At 41.6% G+C, this 25,261-nt stretch overlaps 2 protein-coding genes across 2 annotated transcripts in view; one reads left to right on the forward strand and one right to left on the reverse strand.

The window, feature by feature from the left end:
* The window catches only part of LOC140362940 (inactive dipeptidyl peptidase 10), a 45,788-nt gene extending 32,156 nt beyond the window's left edge, over positions 1-13,632 (reverse strand). The window contains exons 1-2 of the mRNA XM_072449235.1: positions 13,461-13,632; positions 871-985 (exon numbers count right to left, since the gene is read on the reverse strand). Coding sequence (XP_072305336.1) covers positions 871-985; positions 13,461-13,499 — 154 coding nt within the window. The 5' untranslated portion in view covers positions 13,500-13,632. The remainder of the gene's footprint in view (positions 1-870; positions 986-13,460) is intronic.
* A 2,056-nt stretch (positions 13,633-15,688) lies between these two features.
* Positions 15,689-25,075, forward strand: racgap1 (Rac GTPase activating protein 1). The gene is made up of 16 exons (XM_072449236.1): positions 15,689-15,775; positions 15,862-16,064; positions 16,406-16,542; positions 16,650-16,719; positions 16,803-16,856; positions 16,927-17,004; positions 17,110-17,227; positions 17,869-18,011; positions 21,285-21,449; positions 21,978-22,073; positions 22,541-22,739; positions 23,303-23,408; positions 23,783-23,915; positions 24,350-24,476; positions 24,767-24,863; positions 24,954-25,075. The coding sequence occupies exons 1-16, from the start codon at positions 15,691-15,693 to the stop codon at positions 25,027-25,029; spliced, it is 1,887 nt and encodes a 628-aa protein (XP_072305337.1). The 5' UTR covers positions 15,689-15,690; the 3' UTR covers positions 25,030-25,075.
* Positions 25,076-25,261: the final 186 nt, after the last annotated feature.

Genomic DNA, 25,261 nt, shown 5'->3' on the forward strand with positions numbered 1-25,261 from the left:
GAGATCATGTAATGTTGGTCTGATCCGGGAATTGAACCCATGATCTCCTTCTTGGGAGGCATGTTCATTTAAAAATCAGACTGAATACTTATTTGTATACTGTTGGTGGAAAGTTATATTATAAGGGACATTTAAAAAAAAAATTGGGGTCTATTATTATGTAAAAAGTGTGTTGCCCCTGAAGTTTAGATCTCTGCAAACACATTTAGAAATGTGTGTGATTCTTGTATATTTTTAGCAGTTCATATTTCAGTCTTTTCTCAAATGTAGCGTTTAAAATGTGCACTGGATCTGAAATCTAATCACAATACTCGTCAGAAAAATTACAATAAGTCATATTTCCGAAATCGTTCAGACAGTTGATCCTGACAGTGCAATATGGTGGTTAAAAGAAATTGCACTTATAATTATAGTGATGAGGGACAGTCTGATAACAGTGGAGGGATATCACAGTCTGGTGCGTTATACGACTAACAATAGTTTGAATTCATGCTCATTACATTCATTGAGCTCTATAGTTCAAAACTGAGTCGGAGGAAAAGTAGCTTTTCCATGGAAGCTAAAGAATAAATGAGAAAATGCACATGTTTTGACCTGATTTAAGAATTTCTGAAGTATTTCTTAAGACAACTGTGTAAATAGAACCGTTTTTTAAAATGTAATAATTTCCACAACAACACAAGAAATATATCAGATTTCTTCCACTAAAGTCGGAACATCACTGACAATCAGAAATGACTGCATCTCGATATGGATTAAAGTTTGATTAACTGCACATTACTAAGAAAGTACCAGAAGAGCATTAAAAAGATTACAGGAGACTTGCATTTCAAGGAAACGTGTAAATCAGCATTCATGGAGCGTTCCTACCTGGAGTGAGGACGATGACAGAGAGAATGACCAGGGACATCACGGCGAGGATCACCACCATGGCGATGCCGATGCCCTTCCAGTTCCGAGGGGGACCGTCCGAGCTCCCCAGGTCCTGAGCAAACCACACGGGGGAAAAGAGATGTCAGGGGTAAAGAGATGTCAGGGTCAATGTGTTTGGATCATTAATGAGGAGGATCATTTACAAGGTTTTTGAGAAGATATGCGTTTTCTCCAGCTCCATGCAAATCCGTAAAACGCATTAACTTATAACGTAATATCCAACTTCACAGTCTTGGTCCGACAAACGTAAACCTCACAGCAAGGAGGTCCCTGGTCCATTTATGGTGTTTTTAGTTTGGTAAAATAGCTTTGCAACATGTTTTATTCCTATGTTAATGATCCAGAAACAAAGCTATTTGGACGACAGGGCTGCAAATATAGGATTATTTCAGATTATAAGTAAGTGATAAATTTTTACAATTAGTTACTTGGTAAAACGAGTATTTCTGTCGCAAATTATGATTGTTTTACATGATTAACCAGATAAAAGTGGAAATATGCTGACTGAAGACTTCAGAATAGAGAAAAAAATACAAATAAAGTGTATTATTCATGAAACATCACATTTTTAATATTTTTTTTTAAATAATAACAATAATAATAATATAATAAATAATAATAATAATCATTCTAATAATATCTAAAAAATAAAAATAAAACCTAACTCTTTTCCAAACGTTTTAGAGAGAAACGTAATGAGTCAACCATTACTACATTTAATCGTCGCAGCAAATCCAACATGTTTTCTCTTTGTTTGTGTAATGTGTTATGTTTAAAAGTTCAAATCATTCAGTTTTGCACACAATGTCTCTTTAGTTATGTTTGAGATCAAATGTGAGGCCCAGAGCTAAACGCAGACACAGAGATGTGCTGCGTGTGTGAGTGAAGAGCGGAGGGAACATTAGTGCTGCTTCGTTTGCACCAGTGTCTCACAAAGCGCTGACAGCCGCATCACACAAACGCCTGCGGGATCCAGACCGGCAGCATTTCACTCATTTACCAATAAGAACAACATTTAATGACTTCACACGAGACACCAGGCTGTGATTACTTCGGCAATTTACACCAAACTGTGCGGATTTTCCGTCAAGGCTTCTGCAAGTGGATGAGCGAAATCTATAGGGAAATACACCGAGATGTAAATAAAGTAAGCAAATGAGCCAAAAAGCAGTGGAAACATTTAAACTGTAGAAAGATTTATGGCACTAATACGCATATGTAAAAAGACTAAGACATGATTAAAGGAGCACTATGTCATTTTTCACAGTATGGTAGAGAAGATGGAGTACCTGACTGTCAAAGTGAGAAACTGCGAGGAGGAAGTATGTGTTTGAATCTAGTTTCTCACAAACCCTTTGGTACATTGTTAATATTCGAACAGAAATAAGAGAACGGCAAAGAGAAGCTGGGCCGCACTGCCAAAGCTCAGTCAATCAAAGCACCGTTTACGGCTCTAACTTCCGGGTGTGCGAACGATAAAAGATGAAGTTATTATTAGATTCAGATTCTGTCACTCGTTTTTGTGCTGCTTTTACAAGATGTCGTATTGGGGGAACGACAACGTTTTATCATTCAATAACAAGAAAAATGTTTTGTATCCCAACTTCCCTCTAGTATTGTAGTTTAGTAGTGTATTACCAGTATGTATGTATTGTGTTTGGGTGTTGTCTATGTCTAAGTCCATCTGGAGACAATAAAGGCTTATCTTAACTTATCTTGTATTATCACTGTGGCATCAAAAGCAGTATCGACTATGTGGCTTTTCTTGTTAATATTGTGACACAAAAACCCAAATAAAAAAGCCGTTATTATTAGGGCTGGGCAAGTTAACGCGTTTATATCGCGTTATCTCATCACTTATTTAACGCGATCAATTATTTTAACGTGCGTTAACGCAGGTCGGATTCCCCTGCGCGTTCTCGACGCGCCGGACTCGTGTCCGTAGAATACACTCAGCAGCAGACGTGCGTCTGAGTCGTCCTGCACATGCTCAGTGGAGGAGTTGTACTGTGCCGCTTTTGTCGTGGTGTAAATGGATTTTAATGTGGGACCATGGCTTTGGTTTATTAACTTTACAAAGTCAGCGGCTATAGGCGCCAGCGGAGGCAACCCGCCGGGGGCCCGCGTGAGCACGTCCCGCCGGGCGCCGTAGCTGGGGAGATCCGCGAGAAGGGCCCGGCGCGCGTCTTGAACACGTGAATGATCTGGCCTTAGCAATTGGCTTAGTGCAAAGGAGTAACAAAACACCCAGTTTTAGGAATCTACAAACTTTTCTGGTTCTTTTTAATGCCCTGGCAGTGGCAATAAGCTTTAGTTTTGTGTTTGATAACATTGTTTAAGTTAAAATGTACACAATGTATTTATTTATAAGATAAGATAAGATAAGATAATCCTTTATTGTCCCACATAGGGAAATTTCATTGGTGCAACGCAGGAAGATACAGAGGCAGATACAGAAGAAAAGAACAGATCACTTATAGGAAGTCTGAAAAACACTTTCAGTAGAAGATCTCCGATAAACAAAAACTCCCATAGACAAATAAATAAATAAATACATAAATACCTTTGCATGTGATCATGACAGTAATTGCACATGAATATGTGTCACGACGGCACATGGATTGCACATGAATTTCACAGTAATTGCACATGAATCACAACAGTAATTGCACATATGACGGAATTGCACATCAGTATTAGGTTAGGTCAGTATTGCGAGTGTTCAGTACTAACAGTTTTTGTTATAAAGTCTGACAGCAGCAGGAAGGAAAGACCTACGAAACCTTTCCTTCACACATCGAGGGTGGATCAGTCTCTCACTGAAGCTGCTCTCCAGAGCAGAGAGAGTGTCCTGCAGGGGGCGACACTCATGGTCTAGCATAGATGTGAATCTAGCCAGGACCCTTCTGTCCCCCACCTCCTGCACCGAGTCCAGAGCACAGCCCAGGACGGAACTGGACTTCTTGATGACTTTGTCCAGCTTCTTCCTCTCCCTCTCTGTGATGCTGCTGCTCCAGAAGACCACACCTACAGGGGCTGATGCCACCACAGAGTCGTAGAAGATCTTCAGGAGCGGCCCTGTCACTCCAAAAGACCTGAGTCTCCTCAGGAGGTAGAGCCGACTCTGGCTCTTCCTGTACAGTGCGTCTGTGTTATGAGTCCAGTCCAGTTTGTGGTTCAGATGAACACCCAGGTACTTGTATGAGTCCACTCTCTCAATGTCCCGTCCCTGGATGTTCACTGGTGAGGGGGCAGTGGGGTGGCGTCTGCGGAAATCCACCACCATCTCCTTGGTCTTCCCCGCGTTGATGAGGAGGTGGTTCCGCTGACACCAGTCCACAAAGTCCTGCGCCAGTCCTCTGTACTCCGCGTCATCGTCGTCCGTGATGAGTCCGATGATGGCAGAGTCATCAGAGAACTTCTGCAGGACACAGCTGTCCGTGTTGTGTCTGAGGTCTGCAGTGTAAAGGGTGAAGAGAAAGGGCGCGAGGACAGTGCCCTGGGGCGCCCCCACACTGCAGGTCCGTGTGTCAGACACAGTCCCGTGCTCTCACAAACTGGGGTCGGTCTGTGAGGTAGTCCAGGATCCACTCTGCCAGGTCATACTCCACACCAGCCGTGTTGTATTGAACTGGTTAAGTGTTTGTTTGCACAACTAATGTTGTGGCGCTTTAGTGTCAAGTTCTAAGAATTTACAAACTGTACTGAAGTGTTTTCTGGTTTAGGGACATTTGGTACTAGACTGGTTATGCTGCTCCTAAAATGTGTTTTGAGCGTCTAATGTTTAATGAGATTACAATGTTTCGGACGTTACCTCTGAAGTGGCCTGTTCATCTTTAATGATTGTGGCTCAGGATTTTGTGGCAAGTGAATACTTAATATTTTATTTAACTGCTACTGAATAAAAATGCTGATGCACTTTACACTTCTTTTGAATTCATTTTGAATTTTGCACGTAAAAATGCGATTAATTGTGATTAATCAGGGAAATAATGCTATTAATCGCGATTAAAAATTGTAATCGTTGCCCAGCCCTAGTTATTATTTTAGGTTGTGCCCTGTAATTAAAGTCACTCACAGGACGTCCACCACTGACTTCCATTTGTGAGTAGATGGCACGTGCTCAGTGAAGTGTGAGAGCTCAATCACAGAGCGCCATAAAAGTGCCTCTGTAACGACCAGCCACGGGACCTGACCCTGCCGCCTCCCCTGCCCCGGTCACCTTCCTCTGGGCGTCCGACACGCGGGCTTTGGCTGTGTGTGGGACAGATTGTTGCTCTGCCATCGCCGTCCCACACCAGCTGTCCACAGCACACTGCCATACGCCCCGTCCTCTTCTTGCGCACAGGGCCGTGGAATAAACGAGGCACATTCTGGCATTAGAATATCAAAGCAGCAAGACATTTTCTGGTGTTCGGGCATGTAATTCTGTCGCTTTTGGTAGGTTTTTATTTTGAATGCTTTGTTCCTGTCACATAAAAGCAGCCTCGTCATCTGGAGTAAACAGATACAGATACATATATTACAGATAGTTTAGAGCAAATCACAGCAATGATCAAATATGTAATAAAATACACCAGTAAAGAAAATGCTAGAATCCAGACTTTACTGTAGGGATGAAACAACATCTGTCCCAATACTGGAAAATGTAATGGATCAAGTATTGATCCCCTCCCTTCCTGTACTGATCTGATATTTCTATTGGCCATTTTGAAAACACAAACCCAATTTTACAACTTCAACCCAGTAAATATTGACACGTGAGACCTCATTTTAAAGCTCAGAACCAACATAATTCAGTCTATGAGTTTAATTTACAATGTTCTGCTGCTCATATTTAAGAAAGTTTGAATGTTGAAGTATTATCCTGGTCCCGGTTGAATAAATCTACACCTCTAAGTTTGTATTGACCCAAACAGATTAGTCAAGGTCTTAGAAGATGGATTTTTGCATTCTAAAACACAAAACAAGCCACAACTGGAAAACAAGTGCAACCCTCTGATCTAAAATGCCCACTCAATCTACTTTTTCAATTACATTCCATAAAATAGGAAATGGCATTAGAATGGAATACTTTGGGAAGATGGAGAATGCATTGAATTATACCAAAATCTGCCTCTGGTCATTTTGATCGTGAGCAAATACATTTTACACCTGAGAAACAACATCCTGTAAGTGGTGCTTTGCAATAAATCACTCCAGCTAAACTTTGTGAAACTTTAGAATAGAAGCTGACTATTTGCACCTGTGGAAAGGTGTGTGGAGCGGCTTGTGTGGAGCGCTGCGATGATTGATGCCCCTCGCGGCGTGTCTCCTGGCCTTTCAACACCGGCCGTTATCTCATCCTGTGGAGCACTTGGGACACACAGAGCACGACTATCAAACCCCGCGGATAACCAAAGCTGCGGTGAGACGGTGAGGGGAATACATCTGATCAGGAGCAAAAGTACACACTAAGCACTTTCTTCTATGGTGATTTATCGGAGCATTGTATACGCTGATGCATAAACATTTACACAGCTCTGGTATAAAGAGGCTCAGCATGACACGTCTCTTCTGCTCCAAAAGAATAGATTCAAAGTGGGGCTGGAAACCGCATGCATTTACGGCTTTACTGTTACAATTATGAGTTGGCTGCAAGACAACAGAACTGTTTTTAAAGAAGCACGGCCAATACACAATCACATTAATAACAGTACAGGCATGCTGGATAAGGGGTGTTAGCCAGGGACACGGAGGAATGAAGTCTGAATAATGCATCTTGTTTGACGGTATCTTTGAGCGCCTAGACTGTTAAAAGTATTAAAAATGAGCTCAAAAGGAGACACAAATGTATAGTGTAATCTTCCAAACAAGGGTATAAAGTGACATTTCTGCCCTTTTGTGGTTCATTTTATGCTCCATTCATACTTGAACCTCAAGCAAGACATTTACACACGACAAATTTTAGCACAAATCTGATACATTGTTGAAATACTGTCTGCAGATTGTAATTGAAATAATGCCAAACGTTTTGTGACTATTCAAATAGATTTAACACTCTTCGTAGGAATCAGATCATCAACCTCAAGTACGTGCGTAAGTGTCTTTACCAACTGTTTGATAAGGTTATTCTGGTTTTAATTTTAACCTTAATTTATCCAGGTAGTGTTTTTTTTATTGAAATAATGGCTTGGTTCATGAAGATTAAGTTCCTTCACTGGGTCATTCTGATACAAAACCTCTAACCAATCTGTTCACTGTGGAGCCAGAGAGAGCCCTGTAATGGGATGCAGCGCTACTTTACTCTCCTGGGCCCGAACATTAAGCCCCTGTTCCAATTACGGTCGTCTCATTGTTAAAACCGACTTAGAATCCTGCATTTGCGTGAATGAGGAGTTTTGTCAGACTTGCAAATGAGCCCCAGATGCAGCGAGGCGAATCCCCGGAGAGAGAAAGAGAGAGAACAGGATCTAATGCAGAGTCTGCAGCGGTGATGGAGCTGGTTAATGTGACACAGCAGCAGCCATGTCTCCTGGTCAGGGATGTCCTCTCACACCACATTCTCCTGAGACGGATCAAATATTAATCATTCTCACCGAGCACGCTCCATTATTCAGCGCCTCTGTCCCTCAGGAGCGGGGAATGTCCAGATGAGATGTCCCTCAAGCGTCACAAGGGGCACTAAGTCTAAGGATTCATCTTTATGGGTGCTTTTATCTTCTTCTTTTTTTATCAGGGGTTGTGGACCTGTCGAGCAGTGAATTTTTGATTTTGGTTTACAGTGACACCAGCCTGTTACAGCCCATCACTTGTACATGTAGAGGCTTCAGGAGGCGCAGAAAACCAAAGAGCTGTGCATGTTCTGTCTTTGCTTGAACAGAAGAGCTTATGACTTCTGGGAATCACAGGCGAACACACAATTCACTACAATATGGCTCAGAATACTGTACACACTAGGGCTGGGCAATGTAGACAAAAATGTATCATGTAATTGGGATAATTCCAATAACATAAGCAGACGATGTGAACAGAAATATGTTATAAGACATCTTTAAACATTTATTTATCAGACCAATATGTGAAATATCTGTCAAATAAATCACAAAGGTGGAGAAATATCTTGTTTTACAATTATTACATATGTCAATATCTACATTTTGATATATTACACATCAGAACAGGGGGATTTCTCAAAAAAGATGAGATGATAAGGGGCGGACGTTTAAAAATCAAAACATGATCTCATTCCTGTGATGATCTTTTGGTATTCTTATGATATTGTGACTAACCATTTCTATGTTTAATGCAGCTCTAGTCTCTATTTCCCATCCACTCCTTTTCTGACTGAGTGACAGGTGAGTGACAGTCTACAAAATGCCTCCAACCTTCAATTTAGTGGTCAAGCGGCAATTTTTCCTGTGAATATTGTGATTTTAATTCATTCTCTGTGTTTATGGCTTAAACTCTTTAATGAATTTACAATTACAGATGCAAATGTTTGGGCAAACGTCACGAAATGGAATATAAAGTGAGTTAGTGGGCGATATTGTCAAATGCCATTTCTTTCCAGATAAAATGCATTGGTGAGGATGCACAACAAACCAAAGCACACAGTCCACTATAATCCCAAAGCAGGTCTTTATGTGGCTAAATAACGCTCCCTTTAAACAATGCACCCCAGAGAGGTTTGGAGGCAAAACACTAAAGCGGAATTACAACGCACAAGCTTTACCTTTGCCAGCAGCAGAAGGATTTTCACTCCACCAAATGAGCAAATCGATACGCCGTATACAGTTAGCCAAGGTCCACAGGGAAACAATTAATATGGCCATAAAAGAGACATCCACATAGCGAGCCTCTGGAGCATCGTTTCAGCGAACCGGGACACCACCTATACTCTTTAAGTCACTATTTCAACCCATCCTTCAGCAAAAAAAGACTCTGATTTAACTGGGACAGGTTGAGAATAACATAGGGCTGCAAGAGCTTTCTGATTAGTGTTGCAAATAGATCTATATTTGTGACTACCAGTACATATTCTTCTGCTGTTATTCTCCTTTGTGCTGCAACACCAAAAACCTGATTGATCTGATTTCTGAAGTTGTCAGATTATTGAAAAGCAAACAGTTGTTTTTAACCTGTCAAAAAAAAGGGGGTAAACTACAAAAGCAAATACAAAAAATAAAGAGAAAGTGTTAGATTGAGAGAGTTATTTTAACATCATTGTCTTCCAAATACGACAGCTCTCTAAAAATACAGAGATTTCACCTGATCAGCAATAATCATATCTAATTATTGCGTTTTCTGATTATTCACGTTTGTCTGATGGCCATAAATGTACCCACAGAAATGTCTCCATTGTGGGACAAATATACAAATAAATATTATCTTTTCTTATATCTTACATCTGCATTTTACGTTTTAAAAAGAAGATTCAGTTCACGCTTGTAATAACACTAACACTAACAATTTAAGACAATAGAATAGGATTTTCAACACAAAATAATAGTAGTTGCCATGTGGTTTTATAGTTCTGATAAACCTATTATATTATACACTTTTTGACAGCATCTATACCCTTTCAAATTAGTATCTACTTTTTTTTTCAGACTACCATTACTCAAATAACTGCGTTTTTTGCTATTTGATAATTACAATCGCTGTTTCCATTGAGATCAACTTTGCAAACCTAATCACTGGAATTCATTTTTGCTAAACGCAGCACAGAAAATCAATCAAATTCTATTGACTGAATTCTCAAAGCACAAAAACAAGCCACTCAAAGTGCTATTAGTCAAGCCGGGCGGCACGCTGCATCTAGGTTGAGCACAGACCAGGGCCAGGCAGTGCTAAGAATTCATAAATTAGACTCCGGAGACCCTCTTAACTCCATCTTCTCTGTCTTTGAGGCACAGTGAATCCTGCCATAAATCACGGGCGCGGGCGGTGATGTTGTTCCTGTATCCAGAGAGTAGCGCCACTGGCAACAAGGTTTATCACGCACTACATGACACTGGCACTAAGTGAAGCAGCTACCCACATCACATGCACAAATCTATAAGCATGTCCATATACGCCTTTAGTGCAGTTCTGGATTTAAACATGCACTATAATTGACCACATGGGAAGGCTGTAGATTAAAATGAACACATAAAAGTGCACACTATGTATAGCTGTGTCAATACCCCTTTACACGTCATCGAGGGTCTTCTGTTTGCAAAGTGAGAAGTAGAGAAAATATCGCTACATTTTTCGCGTTGCTATGAAATTAAATTCGGTTCACACATTTGAAAACATCCAGGAGCGTTTGTGAGCAGACTGAAATGTATTATTTGCTTTTCGGATTTTTTCTAAAGTAAATCAAATAAATTACAGTGTTCGCAGCTTTTATTTATAAAACAAGCCAGTGGAGAAGGGGTATTTTGCTGTTTGCAGAGGACATTTTTCTTAATAAATCTTCCTAAATAAGTGCAGTATTTGCGATTTGCCAATTGCAACCACTTAAACTGCCATTTATCTTAATACTTAAAGGAAGGCAGCATTTCATCTGAAGAAATGTCTCCTCCCACTCGCTGCACCACTATTTCAGCTTTTACAATATTTTGTGTATCACCAAAAGCAGTGGGTGGCTGTGCACATGACATATGGGACTATCAAGAGCCCTGGAGGTTACATGCCGACAATGCAGCTCGAGTCTAAGTGGAATAAAAGACCTGCCTTTTGAGCCTGCAGAGCTGCAAGGCTGTGTGCTTCTTCATGATGCCTTTATGAAAAGAGAGGGGAAAAAATAAAAAAAAATACTAAAACAAAATGGGTCGACTCTAAGTGTCTGTTCAGCTGCATGTTTACTAGATCAGAACAAACATGGACAGGCTCGACGGGGATACAGTCATGTCATGTCCATCTTCACCCAAAAACAGTCATTTCTAAATGTACCACAGTAATACAGACAACATAATGTACGCAGAGAATCACATATCAACAATCCAGTCAACAATGGCAGAGGATCTTCAAAATGTACTCTCCAGATGTTTACTTGAACTATAGCATGAATATAAGGCATGTTACGACTGGTGTCCCGGGTCGGTGGCAGGATGAGTGTGAAATGGATAGAAAAGGGATGTAGTCAGAGTATTGGATGGATTTTGGGGATAGTTACATTTAGAATATGCAGGGCTGTGCAGTTAATCATTCAATCAAAACAATTTAGCAGATGATTCATCTTCTAAAAATTGATTTATATAAATCGTAGCCCAGATGTGCAATTCATTTACGATTCATCAAAATCCACATTCAGCAATTTCTAAATCGACAGAGATCTGCTGAGGGTAATCAAGAGTTCCAAAGCCAATCTGTCAGTAAAAGAGTGGTTTGGAGTTCAGACTTTAAATGTGAAAATTTTTGGCAGTTAATGGCACTCATCAAAAGTCTGTATTGTTTAGGTTCAGGAAATTAATATTGACAGCTCTTTTTATTTGTTTTAAATTGCACAAAAATAAAATCGTGCTCCGTCATGATCCAGCTCAACCTATTTCTAAAGGTTTTATCTCTCATTGTCTCGACAAAACACATGTAATATAATAGAAGCAACATGCAGCAGTCTCCTCCCACCTCCAGGAAATACAACATGACAATCTGAAGACTAATGAAGCTCTGGTGAAATGGAGAAGACGCCGCCTGCCTCATTAATTGCTTTACTGTGCAGATCATATTGACTTGAGCGTAGGACCACGGCACGCTGCGACATTTGCAGGTAATAGATGTACTCTGTAAAGTCTATCTGCAGCCTGTTGTGCGGCCCCGATGAAACTGACAATTATGCAGCAGGAATGGGTCTTTTAACAATTGAGATTTCATCACTTTAACGCCTATTGTGAAATACACTTGTGGGATGTATTTACTGTCAAGCATCATTTTATCGTACGTAAAAGAGCCACTTAAGCACCAGGCAATAACAGAAATGATTGGTTTTGGCTTTCCTATGAGAAATACGGAAAGTTATTATATGTTATTTGAGAAGTTTAATGATTTGGCAAAACGAATTTAAGGTCAAGTACAGCAGCAGTGAAAGTTTGAATGATGCTGAACAATGATTTAAATGTAAAGCAAAGCAACAGGACTCTTTATCTTCTAAGGCTGCATTCACACTTACTGCCAACACACCAAAACAGAATTGGGAATAAAAGTGGGATTAAACCCTGGACTGAAAAGGACTAAATCCGGACTAGAACAGAAACAAATCAATAATACAGAAGGACAAAACCAGGATCAAACCAGGAGTAAACCAGGACAGGATCTTGTCATTATATATGGCTAATAAATTATGCAATTACTTCGATACTCAAATGTACATGAGCGTGAACTTGTTTGCATTATTCATTCGAATGGTGTGAAAGTTAGGAGACATATTAATGCAACAGCTGTATGAGAAGTAAATGAATAATTGTCTGTAGCCTAAAGCAAGGAATTATATGTGGCATTAATACTCAGAGCGTGGAAGCATTGAATACAGAGACAATAAATCATACAGAGCAGTCTTTTTGTCACAGCATAGATCCACCGTGAGTGGAAAAAAAAGGGGAAATCTCTGCATGCGACAATAGCAGCGGGGGGAAGAAAACGCATTATTATTTCTGAACGAGATTGCTGCTCCGTGAAAGTCAACACGGGACGGGAGAAGGACAGCAGCAGTAAAACAGCACTGTGGACATGGATGGGGTGACCACTACACTGCAGTGCACGCTACAGGCGGTCCAGTCCAGCATGCACGGATGAATACTGACTCCAAAGTCTCATTGTGAAGACTAAAACACCTGTATCTGTGGACGCAAACATTTTCATTCAAAATAAGTGGAATTATTGTAATATTATTGATTCAATTGATTGTAAGGGTGACTTCACACTAAACTGAGCCCATTTGAGTGGGTGTGAGTGTGGGTTTGGTTTGGTCCTGATGTCTTCCAGGTTTAGTTTAGGGTTTATTCATGGTTTAACCCTGATTTAGTCCAAGTTTAGTTTGGGGTTTAGTCCTGATCTCGTCCACGTTTAGTTTAGGGTTTAGTCCTGATCTCGTCCAGGTTTAGTTTAGAGTTTAGTCCTGATCTCGTCCAGGTTTAGTGTAGGGTTTAGTCCTGATCTCGTCCAGGTTTAGTTTGGGGTTTAGTCCTGATCTCATCCACGTTTAGTTTGGGGTTTAGTCCTGATCTCATCCACGTTTAGTTTGGGGTTTAGTCCTGATCTCATCCACGTTTAGTTTGGGGTTTAGTCCTGATCTCATCCACGTTTAGTTTAGGGTTTAGTCCTGATCTCGTCCAGGTTTAGTTTAGGGTTTAGTCCTGATCTCGTCCAGGTTTAGTTTAGGGTTTAGTCCTGATCTCGTCCAGGTTTAGTTTAGGGTTCAGTCCTGATCTCGTTCACGTTTAATCTCGTTTTTAGTCCCAGAATGATGCATGTACAAGTGTGAACGCCGCCTTAAACGTCATGTACCCGTTGCAGCGTTCGTGCACATTAAAACCGTGAATGAAACAACTAAAATAAAGACGTACCGGCTCCGGTGCCATGTTCTGTTGAGTTGTAGCGATCATGTTTAGTCCGTGCACAGCCTGATGAGTCGGAAAAGACACTCGACTGCTCCTGCTGCTGTCGTCACCTGCTCTGCTCCTTCGCTCTGCAAGTTTCCCACACGGGGCTCCTCTCTTCTCCTCTTCTTCTCTTCTCCTCCTCTCTCACTCTCTCGTCGATCTATTCAAATAACACGTCTATGCCTGCTTCCAATTTGCAGATTATCGAATGTTCGCTGATGAATCAGTTTGCAATCAATCATAATTCGTCATTACCACTTGATGCATGGCAATGTATTTCCTATTTGAAGGCACCACACTAAATTAGACAAAACACTTTTAAACCAGTATGGAATTTAATCTTAAATATTTATCTATTTAATTATTCGTCTACACATTGAACATTTAATACATTGTACACCAGCCACCGTATTAAACGTGTAAAACTATCCGTGGATTTCAAAATTATGAGAAATTTGAACCGTTGCCAAAGGGGTTTACAATATTTTTATATTTTGAATGGGGGGGAAAGCTATATATATAACGTTAACTGGACGCTTAAAACCATGAATATATTTGAAATGTTATTCGTTATTTTATGCACGTCGAAAGGTAAATTTTCAAACGATATGCTTCCTTTTCACACAAGTAGGCACAAAGTAAACTATTCAAATGTTTCCGCAGAATAAGGACGCGGTTGTTCGTTATTTTTCCACTCTTCAGTTCAGAAAATTCGCTCGCTGCTGGTGGTTTTACTTTGTAGAACTTCTACCGGATGTTGAATGTTTCTTGTCTTGTTAATCTTACATTAACCTGGTTGTTACTTTTATTATTTACACTAAAGCGTGGAAATACAGCTTTAAGACTAGAAAAACGTGTTTACTTTGGTTTGATTCACCGCGTTATAGCTTTCTGGGGATGATATTGTGAAGGAGTGTGTCAATGACTTCCTACAGCCACGTGAGTTTAACGCAGTATTGACGCAGCACGCTCCTCTTCTCTGATTGGCTTAAAGCAAACTTTGAATCGCGCAGAGGAGTTTGAACGCCTCAGAACACGAAGGACAAAGCTCTGACTCTGAAGCGACAGTCTCTAAACACGTTTATCGACATATAACGACAAAGGGATCCTTAAGATACAACGTTGGAAAACAAAGTGGTAAGTAAAGCTGATTTATGTGTACTTTACTCATTGCAGAGTAACTTAAGTTGTGAAACATTATGGTGCTACTTGTGCTAACGTTTCAAGCTAGTAACAACGCACTCTGACGATAGTTTAATTCAGGGGTGTGTCACAGAGGGCCGCATTTTCAAATGAGACTTGGAACATTAATATTAGGTTAGTATAACATATACATGTTTGATTCCCCCCCTCCAATTTTACCGTAAAAAGTTCTTCTTTTTGTTGTTTGAGCCAACACAAGTTGGTCTGAGGGCTGCATTTGCCCCCCGGGACACAGTTTGGACACCCCTGGTTAATGTTACTCGTTAGATTCTGTAGCTACACATCGGTCATACTGTTTTAAGCTAGCTAACATTATTACAACTGCCGAATCAATGCCTGTTGTTGGTAATCATTCCCCTCTGATCTTGTGTTCTTTCTAAGATAAGATATTCCTTTATTATCCACTCAAAGTTGGTTATCCGGGCTTTGTTAAATACTCTAAAATTGAGTTATATGAAAGTTTGCTGTACAAAAGCCCTGTTTGTTTCCATCCTTTCGCTTGTAGTTAGTGCTGGGCGCTCCCGCCTCCGCATGATGGTGTGCTTCGTGACGTCACAAGGGCTTTGAAGATGAGGGGTATATAAAGGCAGCGAAGCCCTCGGATGGCAGTCTGTGTGAACCTGTAAGGTTCATAAAGCTCCTGAACGCCTCGTCGTGTCTCCTCGTTGTTTCCAGATATCAGAGTATCCATCCTGGGCTTGAGTAGTGCTCTGGGCATTCCACAGTCCGGGGTTATCTCCCCAACAGTTGCTTACTGAGGATTAGAAACTAGAACGGCCGTTTTTTAACTTTTAACTCAAAAAATCGAACTAGTTTGAACAAACCTTTTCTTAATTTGTGTAAATGAACTGCACAAGACATTTCTAATTTGTCTGTTCCACATTTCTTCACCTACATTGTCTCACCTGAAGTTTTATTTAAAGCGTAAGTGGTGCACATTTATGTTTATCACCACCCCATCATCAGTCTCCTTTTCTCTAGGTCTGTCACCATGGACCTGGCTCTGGGAAACCTCCAGGGCTTGTATGACAAGCTCCTCACGCACGTGGATGTGCTTAATGAGAGCATTGAGCCAAGTAAGTAGTTTGAGTTTTGTCTCGTACATTTACAGTGACAGATAAGATGGCTCCAGTTTGTGTCACTCATGATCCTCCTCTTTCAGGCTTCATTCAGATGGCCCTCAACTTCGATGATTGTCGTCGTAAGTGGCTGAGGGCTGAGCAGGAGCTTGGCTCATTTCAAGAAACTCTCGCCAAAGCTGAGACGGAGAGGGGGTCCCTGGAGGTAAAACTGAAACACGCCCGCAACCAAGTGGACATCGAGATCCGCCGCAGGCAAAAAGCAGAAGCGGACTGCGAGAAGCTGGTACGTATACAACCAAATGTCCATCAACAGAACCATCCTATCAGTTTACTTTTCAGGGGTAATGCTATGTCCACAGTGTCCGTTAAGTCTAAAATGTGACTGAATGATTTGTGCAAAATGCATATAAATCTGTAGGAAACATCCAAAAAGAGAGCAAAAGTAATAATTCCCATTCACCAATTCCCACATGATTCATTGCTGTGTGTATCTGTAGAGAAGAGGCTTACTACACCTTTAATACATCTCTACAGTTTGGTTTATTACATCACGCCATCATGTGACACCTATTCACATATATGGCAATAAACGGAGTCCTAATCCAGTCTCCGGTTTGTGTCCAGGATCGCCAAGTCCAGCTGATCAGAGAACTGCTTGTGAGTGAAGGCTCCGCCAGCATCCAGCTCAGTGCAGAGCAGCGCTCCGCTTTAGCTTTCTTAAACACCAACAACCAATCAGCACATCTCAACACAAGCCGCAGGTAAGAAATGTTTTCGACGTAGCCTCATAGCGATTACTGCATTGACAGTTTCAAAGAAATATTTCATAGGACTTTGTGATGCCGACATGTTTCCCATGTTCCTACAGACTCCGGACAATTGATGAATCTGCCTCCATCTTATCAGACATCAGCTATGATAAAACGGACGATTCCCTGGTAAGTTTTTTCACTCCTCACATGCTTTAAACAAATATAAAATCAGCTTTTGGTGACTCATTATGTGCATCTGTATCTGACAGGATTGGGACGCGTCTACAGTGAGGACAGTGAGGCTCAGAAAGAGAGAGAAACGTGTATGTTAAAGATATTGGTGAAACAAAGAAGCTTGTTGAGCAGTGTCTGAACTTTTTATTATTATTTCAGCGCTCCTCCAGAAATCACATTGATGGGCCTCCAAATCTCTCCAAGCGATCTCGATCAACAGGAAAAACCTCAGGAGCTGTTCGTATTTAAAATCCTTTATTACTTTACTTTTATTTACACATCACATTCTGCTTGTTCAGTTGTGACCTGTAGGTAAACTGTTTTAACCTCTTGTATCTGCAGGGAAATGAGACTTTGGTGACTAAGACCACAGTGTTGGTTCCAGCCAATGGTGGACCAGTCGAGGCCATTTCCACCATCGAAACGGTGCCCTACTGGACCCGCAGCCGCAGAAGAACTGGTAACTATCGCAGCTTTCATGTGCCTGCCGAGCAGTTTGCATTCTCCAATTTGGATTTAACGTTTCCTTCCACCAGTCAAATATTTACTACGTCACAACTTAGGTCTGTTTCCAGAACTCGACACCATATGAAAGTGCCAAGAATCCATTTTTATTGATCCACACGGGAAATTAGTTCTATTTTAATTTGAACCAAAGAGAAAATGTTATACTAATGAAACTAATTCTAGTGACCAGAACATAACGGGGGAAAAGTTGATACTAATAGAGAATATAGAAAGTGGTAAGGAAATGCAGTGCAACAATTAACCAAATTGTGCAGCTCCACATGCATTTCCCATAGATTTTTGAAGTAAAGTAATTTGAATTTTTTAACATACAAATTGTGTGTCAAAAATGTTGCCTTCTTAATAGGTTTATAATGAAACGATTGGCAACGGAGCGTGAGTTCAGCATAGTTCTGATTGTTATTAGACTAAGATGTTCACTGTGGTAGTGGAGCTGTAACGGTCTGTTTCAAAAGGAAACTCCTTTTACAAAGTCTTAGAGCTCCAGAATGTGCAAATGTTAGTCAGATTTGATATATTGTTAGATTAATATTTGGTTTGTAACTCCAGGGCCTGTAATTTGTCTTTTCACAGCTGCGATGGAGTGGGATTCTGAATCTGCCAAATCTGAGGATGTGTTTAAGCAGCCGAGCGTCCCTGAGGGCGAGCTGAAGACTCACCCCAGCACTCCCAAGAACAACGGAGGTGTGCGCCTCCACGAGTTTGTCTCCAAAACCGTAAGTCAATTTGGTGGAGTAACTTGATTATGGACAGAGCAGGTGGGAAATATCAAAGAATGCAATAAAACAGTCAAGGTTTAGTTCAGTCAAAATTCATCATAGTGAAAATGTACACTGAATCAGAAATTATCAAACCCACATGAATGAATCACAGTGGGAATAAGACTCATACATTTTAGCTATTCAAATGTGTCTGATAGAGCAAGAACAGCACAATGGTCGCAAACAAAAAGGAAAAATACAAATGCATGATTCTGCAAGTAAATTTTAAATCTTTTCATAAACTTTATTGAAATCATCTGTACTCCCTCAGTGGTTCTCACACGGGGGTGCTACATTTAGAGCCTCTTTTTATCCTTTTGTGTTCTTGTTTACAGCTACCAGTAGTATTGCAATGGTAATCTATTTAAGACTTGATTTAGACTTATTTTTTTTACCTGGAATGGTCCTGTTTTTATATTTGGATTAGATTTTGAAAATGGAAAACATTTTCTTCTATGTTTGACAAGCACTGATCTTTCCACATATTTGTGGGTTTAAGGAATAATGATTATTTCCTTTGACCGTTTTGGTGTGTGTGTGTCTCTGTCTCTGTGTGTCTCTGTCTCTGTGTGTCTCTGTCTCTGTCTCTGTGTGTCTCTGTGTGTCTCTGTCTCTGTGTGTCTGTGTCTCTGTGTGTCTGTGTCTCTCTCTCTGTGTCTGTGTCTCTCTCTCTGTGTCTGTGTCTGTCTCTCTCTCTCTGTGTCTGTGTCTCTCTCTCTGTGTCTCTCTCTCTGTGTCTCTCTCTCTGTCTGTGTCTGTGTCTCTCTCTCTGTGTCTGTGTCTCTGTGTCTCTCTCTCTGTGTCTCTCTCTCTGTGTCTGTGTCTCTGTGTCTGTGTCTCTCTCTCTGTGTCTCTCTCTCTCTGTGTCTGTTTCTCTGTGTCTCTCTCTCTGTGTCTGTGTCTCTCTCTCTGTGTCTGTGTCTCTCTCTCTGTGTCTGTGTCTCTCTCTCTGTGTCTGTGTCTCTCTCTCTGTGTCTGTGTCTCTGTGTCTCTCTCTCTGTCTGTGTCTGTGTCTCTCTCTCTGTGTCTCTGTCTCTGTGTGTCTCTGTGTGTCTCTGTGTGTCTCTGTGTCTGTCTGTCTCTGTGTGTCTGTGTCTCTGTGTGTCTGTGTCTCTCTCTCTGTGTCTGTGTCTCTCTCTCTGTGTCTGTGTCTCTCTCTCTCTGTCTGTGTCTCTCTCTCTGTCTGTGTCTCTCTCTCTGTGTCTGTGTCTCTCTCTCTGTGTCTGTGTCTCTCTCTCTGTGTCTGTGTCTCTCTCTCTGTGTCTCTCTCTCTCTCTCTGTGTCTCTCTCTCTGTGTCTGTGTCTCTCTCTCTGTGTCTGTGTCTCTCTCTCTCTCTGTGTCTCTCTCTCTGTGTCTGTGTCTGTGTCTCTCTCTCTGTGTCTGTGTCTCTCTCTCTCTGTGTCTGTTTCTCTGTGTCTCTCTCTCTGTGTCTGTGTCTCTGTGTCTCTCTCTCTGTGTCTGTGTCTCTCTCTCTGTGTCTGTGTCTCTCTCTCTGTGTCTCTCTCTCTGTGTCTGTGTCTCTCTCTCTGTGTCTCTCTCTCTGTGTCTGTGTCTCTCTCTGTGTCTGTCTCTCTCTCTCTGTGTCTGTGTCTGTGTCTCTCTCTCTGTGTCTGTGTCTCTCTCTCTGTGTCTGTGTCTCTCTCTCTGTGTCTGTGTCTCTGTCTGTGTCTCTCTCTGTGTCTGTCTCTCTCTCTCTGTGTCTGTGTCTCTCTGTCTGTGTCTGTGTCTGTGTCTCTCTCTCTGTGTCTCTCTCTCTGTGTCTGTGTCTCTCTCTCTGTGTCTCTCTCTCTGTGTCTGTGTCTCTCTCTCTGTGTCTCTCTCTCTGTGTCTCTCTCTCTCTGTGTCTCTCTCTCTGTGTCTCTCTCTCTGTGTCTGTGTCTCTCTCTCTGTGTCTGTGTCTCTCTCTGTGTCTGTGTCTCTCTATCTGTGTCTCTGTGTCTCTCTCTCTGTGTCTGTGTCTCTCTCTCTCTCTCTGTGTCTGTGTCTCTCTCTCTCTCTCTCTGTGTCTGTCTCTGTGTCTGTGTCTCTCTCTCTGTGTCTCTCTCTCTGTGTCTGTCTCTGTGTCTCTCTCTCTGTGTCTGTGTCTCTCTCTCTGTGTCTGTGTCTCTCTCTCTCTCTGTGTCTGTGTCTCTCTCTCTGTGTCTGTGTCTCTCTCTCTGTCTGTGTCTCTGTCTGTGTCTCTCTCTCTGTGTCTCTCTCTCTGTGTCTCTCTCTCTGTGTCTCTCTCTCTGTGTCTGTGTCTCTCTCTCTCTGTGTCTGTGTCTCTCTCTCTCTGTGTCTGTGTCTCTCTCTCTCTGTGTCTGTCTCTCTCTGTGTCTGTCTCTCTGTGTCTGTGTCTCTCTCTCTGTGTCTGTGTCTCTCTCTCTGTGTCTGTGTCTCTCTCTCTGTGTCTCTCTCTCTGTGTCTGTCTGTGTCTGTGTCTCTCTCTCTCTCTGTGTCTGTGTCTCTCTCTCTGTGTCTGTGTCTCTCTCTCTGTGTCTGTGTCTCTCTCTCTCTCTCTCTGTGTCTGTGTCTCTCTCTGTGTCTCTCTCTGTGTCTCTCTCTGTGTCTGTGTCTCTCTCTCTCTCTCTGTGTCTGTGTCTCTCTCTGTGTCTCTCTCTGTGTCTCTCTCTGTGTGTGAGCTCCGGGTGCAGAGGAGGTAAACGGGGGAGTTGGGACGCTCCACACTTCAGAGCGTTGTGAATGGGGTAAAGAAAAACAGCCGTCAGTGTGTTGATAAACCGCAGTTGAATTAATCACAAAGCCACAGCTTAGTTTGGATGATTCTCTAAATTCGGCTCGAAGTAAATTAAAACGGGCTTAACATTTAGTGCAGTGTTACGGTTGCAGATTTATTTAACTGCTAAGACATTCCTTTCCATCATCCAGTTACCGTACCCTGCTGAGTTACTATGGTACATGCACCATTTGAAAACATTACTATGAAATGCGTCGTAGGGAATGCTTGATCATCGCTCCACACTTGAAGTGCGGATCAAAACATTCTAAAGTGTTTGAACACCGTGCACACTTCTGTGGCTCGTTGTGGACGTGCATTTGAAGTGCACGAGTACGGGCCGGGGCCAGAAAAAAGTGCCTCACAAAAAAAAACCTGAAAACCATGAATACCCCTTGTTGTGCTTGTAATCAGTAGCAACGACTATGAATCAGAATAAGTGTTTTTTGCAAAGTACAAGACTGGTGGTTGTGCATTTTCCTAATTTGTATTACTGTGTAATTTCTCTCAGGTAATCAAACCGGAGTCTTGTGTGCCGTGTGGAAAGAAAATCAAGTTTGGGAAGATCTCTCTGAAGTGTCGCGACTGCAGAGTGGTCTCTCACCCAGAGTGTCGCGAGCGCTGCCCTCTGCCATGTATCCCCACGCTCCCGGCCACGCCCGTCAGGATTGGAGAGGTGAGGAGGAATCTAGCACACATTGCACTAATACTGTTAATAACGGGGCACAATCATTACTTGAAAAAGAATCCACTTATTGGGATTTTGCAAATCCTCTTTGAGAAGACTGGAAATCAAGACTGAAGTTAATGGATTTAGGCAAGAAATGTTTTTCATATAAAACTTTTGACTTAGAAGATTGTTCTTAGTTTTGAATCTTGGTTTATTTTGTCAAATTTGGTAAAATCTTCATATTTATGGGCCTTTTTTGATCTAAACTGAGTAATCAAACAAATACTTGCTCACTTGAAAACAAGGGTTAGACGCCCCTGACACAAAGAGCCATGCATTTCAGTAGTTATTTAAACTGTAGGCTGCAGGTGTGCGAAAGGCCTCATATAAACTAAAAGGGTTGCCAGGGAAACGTTTTTGCAGAAATAAACTTCAGCAATTTGCTCATTGTGTACTTGCGACGGCTTAATCAAGCTTGTAGCCCTTGTGTAAATGATGAAAACATGAATCCAAATGTCCTTCTGTCTGTTCCAGGGCGTCTTGTCCGACTACGTTTCAGAGAGTTCCCCCATGATCCCGTCTCTTGTTGTTCACTGCGTCAGTGAAATTGAGCAGAGAGGGCTGCATGAGGTGAGCCTTTTCCATTTTAATATTTCCCAGATTTTATTGGGACTGTTAAACCCAAGGTCTATGTTGTTAGCTTTTAATGTCTCTTTAGCTCACTCAGAGCGTGTGTGTGTGTGTGTGTGTGTGTGTGTGTGTGTGTGTGTGTGTGTGTGTGTGTGTGTGTGTGTGTGTGTGTGTGTGTGTGTGTGTGTGTGTGTGTGTGTGTGTGTGTGTGTGTGTGTGTGTGTGTGTGTGTGTGTGTGTGTGTGTGTGTGTGTGTGTGTGTGTGTGTGTGTGTGTGTGTGTGTGTGTGTGTGTGTGTGTGTGTGTGTGTGTGTGTGTGTGTGTGTGTATTTTCCAGTGATAATTGACTTTAGCTGTTCTATAAACTCACTGTTCAAGTATCACAGAAAAGGGAGTGACTATAATAGACGTATAGTTTATTATAGACAATAGGCCGGTTTCTCATAAGTCATGTGTGTTCTTGGCAGCCTGGCCTGTACCGTGTGTCTGGCGCTGACCGCACAGTGAAGGAGCTGAAGGAGAAGTTCCTCAGGAGCAAAACTGTCCCCGTCCTGAGCAAAGTGGACGACATCCACGCCATCGCAGGCCTGCTCAAGGACTTCCTCCGAAACCTGAAGGAGCCTCTGCTCACCTTCCGCCTCAACCAGCCCTTCATGAACGCAGCAGGTGAGAAGAGGTCAAATGTTCAAAACAATGACCGCAAAGAAAGAACTTTAATCTGGGGTTAAACCGGTTCATCCTAAAACTATTTAAGAAGGGTGCAGTTCTGTAATTGTGTCTTTTGTTTAGGTCGCTTACATTACAATTATGTGAAACATTTATTATTAATGGATGTTATTGATGTTTTATGATGTGTGGCTTTGCTCTAGACTATTATTTTACTTGACTGTAATTACAATTTCATATTTAAGTAATTGCTGAGCCGCGGCGGTGAGTGCTACTGCAGTGACAGATGGGGACGCGGAGCACAAGCTCTGCAACACCAGATAAAGAGAATTGATGTTAGTCCTTGAAACTCCTGAGACCCTGTAATGGAGAGTGAAAGTGCCCCCAGCAGAGCACTTTCAATCACTTTGTGCTTTGTTTGGATGTGAAGTTTCTTGTAATAATGATGGGATTTATATCGTGGTTCCCTGGCCTCTTCCTGCTCGCAGTTATTGAGTTCAGTGAATTATAGGAGCTAAACGAACATTTCTATAGTTTCTGACCAGAGTTGTACAATGTTCCAGAGGTTTCCGATGATGACAACAGCATTGCTCTGATGTACCAAACTATTGGAGACCTGCCACAGCCGAACAGAGACACTCTGGCCTTTCTGGTGCTCCACCTTCAGAGGTAAGTGTCTACTTTTGGTGGGAGGTATATTTATTAGGGGTATATAAAATAAAGGTTAAAAGATCGACTGAATTGGTAGTTTATAGGTTAAATGCTGATTTCAAACCGCATGGATTGGCGTTTATTCTGCCATGGTTTTAAATCTCAGTTCATCAAGTGTCTCCTCATATTAAGTTATAAAGTTTCTATAAGCTCTAATTTGATCAACTACCAGCTTAAATAAATGTCAAATAAATGAGCTTAAATAAATGTAATTGGAGGCCAGTTTAGACTAATTGAACTGGTGGCTCTTGACCAACTCTGTGCTCTTGCAGTGTCCCTCGGCCCTACAGAGGCTGCTGGCCCCTGAGCTAATGTTTTCTCTTTGAACACAGGGTGGCGGAGAGGGAAGAAACCCGTATGGATATCAGTAACCTCGCTCGAGTTTTCGGACCGACGATTGTGGGCCACGCAGTTCAAAACCCTGAGCCCATGACCATCCTCCAGGACACCAAGAGACAGCCTAAGGTGGGCCACAAGGAAACAAACTGTCATAACAAGTGTTTTTTTTTTTTATTTACTGGTATATACAGACATAAAACACACAGATTTTAAATGTGTAGTATGTGCAAAGAAAATGGGTTTCATGACAGACTGAGTAATTGCGTCAGAATTACACTGTAGAAGTGTACTTTTTAGTGCGCCCCTAACGGGAACAAGCGGATGAATTGAATGAATGCTTAGCTGCCGCCCTTTTCATCACATGTTTCCAGTTATTATTTGACTGATGGTGCCACAAAGACTTTTTTTTTTTTTTTTTTTTTTAAATTATATTTCTAGAACATGGGCAGAGAATCCAACATCAAATCCCCTTCTGTTGTTCCAAAGGCGCTTTTATTTCCAGTCTGCTCTTTTTGGCAAAGTCTACTGCGATCTAATCAGCGTTATGTGTTTCTCTGAAGGTTGTGGAGCGTCTGTTGTCGCTGCCCAGCAACTACTGGGCCCAGTTTGTGATGGCGGAAAATGGACATCCGAACCTCGACCACCTGATCATCGAGAACGCAAACTGCTATGCCACTCCTGAGAGAGGTGCGTTTCCGGTGTTTGGTCACAGATGATGTCGTCGCTACTCAGAAACCACCTCACACTAATGAGCAAATGTTAATGTGTATTTGGAGTGTTGTAAAAGCCAATAGTCAGGGTCATCCTAAAATGACAAAACAAGGGATGAAATTGTGTTTTCACTGACACTTCTCCATTAACAGACCATAAAGGCTTCTCTTAGTCTTAGTGATGTTCATCTCCTCTTGATTTTATGATAGTGGAACATTAATAATGTATTTACCTTTTTTAAAGCAGTGTTTCTGTTGTATTAACAGTGAGTATGCTGGGGCCACTGACTACTCCAGAACATCAGTTCAATAAAACTCCATCCTCCAGCTCCTTGACTCAGCGCATGAAATCCTTCACACCAAGGTAAGAAACCTGCTTGTTATGAAAGTGTATAATGCTAAAGTGTCTCATTACAAGTGTTATTGACAACTTATTATTTGCTAATTGTTGCAGATTTGGGAGCAAGAGCAAGTCGGCTGTAGGGTTTCCTCATCAAGGGAAATTCTTTGCTTCTCCTCTTCTGAAATAAATCAAGTCTGTAAATAGTTACTCATTTAACCAGTTTTAAAAATATTATCAACCTCAGTGTGTTTTTACAAGTTGTCAAGTTTATATTTTTTCTTTTGAACATTATGCGCCATTTTGATACTCGTGGCTTGACATTATCAGTTTTGAGATCCTACTTTGCGCTTGAATTTGTTTTAAAAGAACCTGCTCAATCTGTAACAGTGAATCGGCTTCAGCTCATGTGTCACTCAGAA

The sequence above is a fragment of the Eucyclogobius newberryi genome, unplaced genomic scaffold, assembly GCF_026437365.1.
Source record: "Eucyclogobius newberryi isolate DKJ021-1_F unplaced genomic scaffold, fEucNew1.0.hap1 SCAF_17, whole genome shotgun sequence".
NCBI classification, from domain to species: Eukaryota; Metazoa; Chordata; class Actinopteri; order Gobiiformes; family Gobiidae; genus Eucyclogobius; species Eucyclogobius newberryi.